The 2,581-nt window shown below is 47.7% G+C and overlaps 1 protein-coding gene across 1 annotated transcript in view; it reads right to left on the reverse strand.

Moving 5' to 3' along the window:
- Positions 1-2,581, reverse strand: part of DOPEY2 (dopey family member 2) — a 96,158-nt gene that overhangs the window by 57,627 nt on the left and 35,950 nt on the right. The window contains exon 6 of the mRNA XM_023533892.1: positions 812-951. Coding sequence (XP_023389660.1) covers positions 812-951 — 140 coding nt within the window. The remainder of the gene's footprint in view (positions 1-811; positions 952-2,581) is intronic.

Below are 2,581 nucleotides of genomic sequence, written 5' to 3' on the forward strand. Positions count from 1 at the left end.
GAGAGGGAAGCCTAACGTGGAGTGAGCGTGCTGAGGCGTCAGTGTGGGTTCGTCACTCTGGGGGGGATGTGGGTGACGGGCAGGCTACGCCTGTGGGGTAATGGGGCTACATGGGAAATCTGTAACCTCCTCTTAATTTTGCTGTAAGCCTAAAACTGCTCTAGAAAAATAAAGTCTGAAAAAAAAAGCTGTAGAGTCCTTTCGCAATTGCTCTGTGCACCATTAGGTACATGAATACGGGAATTCATGAAATTCATGGAAGTGCTACCCTTTCTGCTTGTGATTTCCTGGGCTCTGTCCCTGTGAAGCCTTTCAACCCACAGTCAAGGAAGGGCTCCTTCCCTACCAGTTTATCGACTGTAAAATCCCAAACACAGGCCTGGGTTCTCATGCTCTCCCCAAGTTATCCAAACATTCCCGAACATCTCAACGCCACAGACATGCCCCTCCACACAAAACCTTCTTTCACACGTATTCCGCTTTTGTGGGTTTTCTCTCACATGCCCTCATCCCAGGAAACGTCTCCATAGCAACTGGCTTCTGCATGAATGAGGTTTTGCTACAATGTTCTGTGGTATTTCAAGCTTATTAAAATGGAATTCGGTTAGCACTTTCGAAATCTCATTGATCACTTCTCTGTTTTTAAAGTAATAGCTGCAAAATAACCAAGGCTGTGGTGTAGGCAGAACTCAACTGACCAGTGCCACACTCGGCGTGTTGTTTCTACACTTCATGATTCAGAAATGTACCAGCAAGATCGAAATTTATTCCACAGTCAGCATTAAAAGGTTTCATATCAACTCCCAGTTACTGCGCACACTCAGTACCTAGCAGCCACGCATAAAGTCTTCTGTTTAGAGACATATCTCTCCTCAGCAGGGTCTGGGTGGCAGCCGAGAGAATCCGCACGATGTCAGGCCTGAGCAGGGGAATGGCTCTCTCATTGGAATCCTATGAGGAGGACAGAGGAAACTTGACTGCAGGCAGAGATAACCTAAGTCACTGACTTCACCATGCGGCCCTTCCCCACCAGCCTACAGAGCTTCGCCCTCAAAAGGCAGTTTTCAAAAGGGACTGGCTGCTCACGTTGCCCACAGACAGCAGCTTCTCAACTCCCGCTACGTAAATGCCATCCGCACAAACATGAACGAGGACCTTTCGTCAGCTGAACGCAGACAGCCATCACCGAGTGGCTGCTCACCTCCGTCCTACCTACCCCCCATCTCCGGGGAACAGCAGTGGGTCCCCTGGAAGAACACAAATGACTCACCAGACAGCTGTAAAATGGGAAGAAGAAGAGTACGATTTCCAGAGTATTTCTCTGCACCAGAACATTTGAGTCCAACAGTGAGGCGCACAAAGCCTTTACCTGTAAATGATCAACAGCACAAACATTTCATTCCCAAGACGTTTACCACCCTTTGCAGGCTACTCTTCATTAATAAAAATGAAAGCAACTTCTCCTGGGACTACTGAAACCACCGTGTTTGATTAGGAGGAAGAGACAATAAATCTGGGAAACTTGACTTCTGGTTCTGACGCTGTGTGCATCAGGAGGATGGTCAGCTGCAGCCCTCCCGTGCTCCATCTGAGAGCTGGAGGGTTCCGGACAGATGGCCAGGGTCTAAGACCTCCAATTCTACGATCTCAGAGAGGAACGTCTGTCTTTCAGTTCCAATAGCAACCTTCAGCGAATCTCAAACTCAAGGACATTCAGTCAAACAGATTCCAAACCAATTCAGCACCTTTTTCAAGTGTATTTTCTAAGTATGAAAGGCATAACATAGGTGCATAACAGATAATGAGAGCTAATAAGACAAACGCTAATAAAAAGTTCTGAGAATTTAGAAAAAGAGAGGGAGACATCTTTCTAACAGGGAAACAGTGACGCTTTGTGAGAAAGCTGAGCTTGAAGGACCGGAAGCATCTACATGGAGATCTGTGGAGAAGGGACAGGCAGTGAGGGGCTGGAGCGAAGACAGCACCACAGACGCACGAGGTCAGGCCAAGCAGTCAGCCCTGGGAGTAGAGGAAGCCTGAAGCGGAGAGTAAGGGTTTTGGTGGGTTGGGAGCAGACTGTTAGAATACTCTTGAGTTTGGACTCTATCCACAGACCATAGGAAGCCAGATACTTCTCGAGCACATTACAGATATGAGCAGAGCTATGCTTTAGAAAAGCAGACCACCCGGTGATTAAAAGGAACGGCAGAAGGAGAGACAGGGTATGGAGAAACCAGTTAGAAATCATGCTGTGATCCCGAGGTAAGACCCAAGAAGTCAAAGCAGGGCAGTGAAAACGGAAAGACAGACGTGGTGCTGACGGGCATGTCTGCGAGGGTCTCCTGTCTCCCGAGCATTGTGGGAAGCGGTTCTTATCGACCTTTTCGCTTTGTCCTCAGAGAACCCATGAGAAAGATCCATTATTCCCACTTTGCAAAGAGGAATGGACTCAGGAGTAAGTAATTCACACCAAGTCCCCAACTTTCTTACTGAGGAATTCTATTTTCAACATTTTAAGTTCGAAGCATGGGTACACCACCAGGTGGCGACAGATGGCAAGCCATTAAACACACAGGTAAGT

This window comes from Pteropus vampyrus, unplaced genomic scaffold (genome assembly GCF_000151845.1).
Source record: "Pteropus vampyrus isolate Shadow unplaced genomic scaffold, Pvam_2.0 Scaffold114, whole genome shotgun sequence".
In the NCBI taxonomy this organism is placed as follows: domain Eukaryota; kingdom Metazoa; phylum Chordata; class Mammalia; order Chiroptera; family Pteropodidae; genus Pteropus; species Pteropus vampyrus.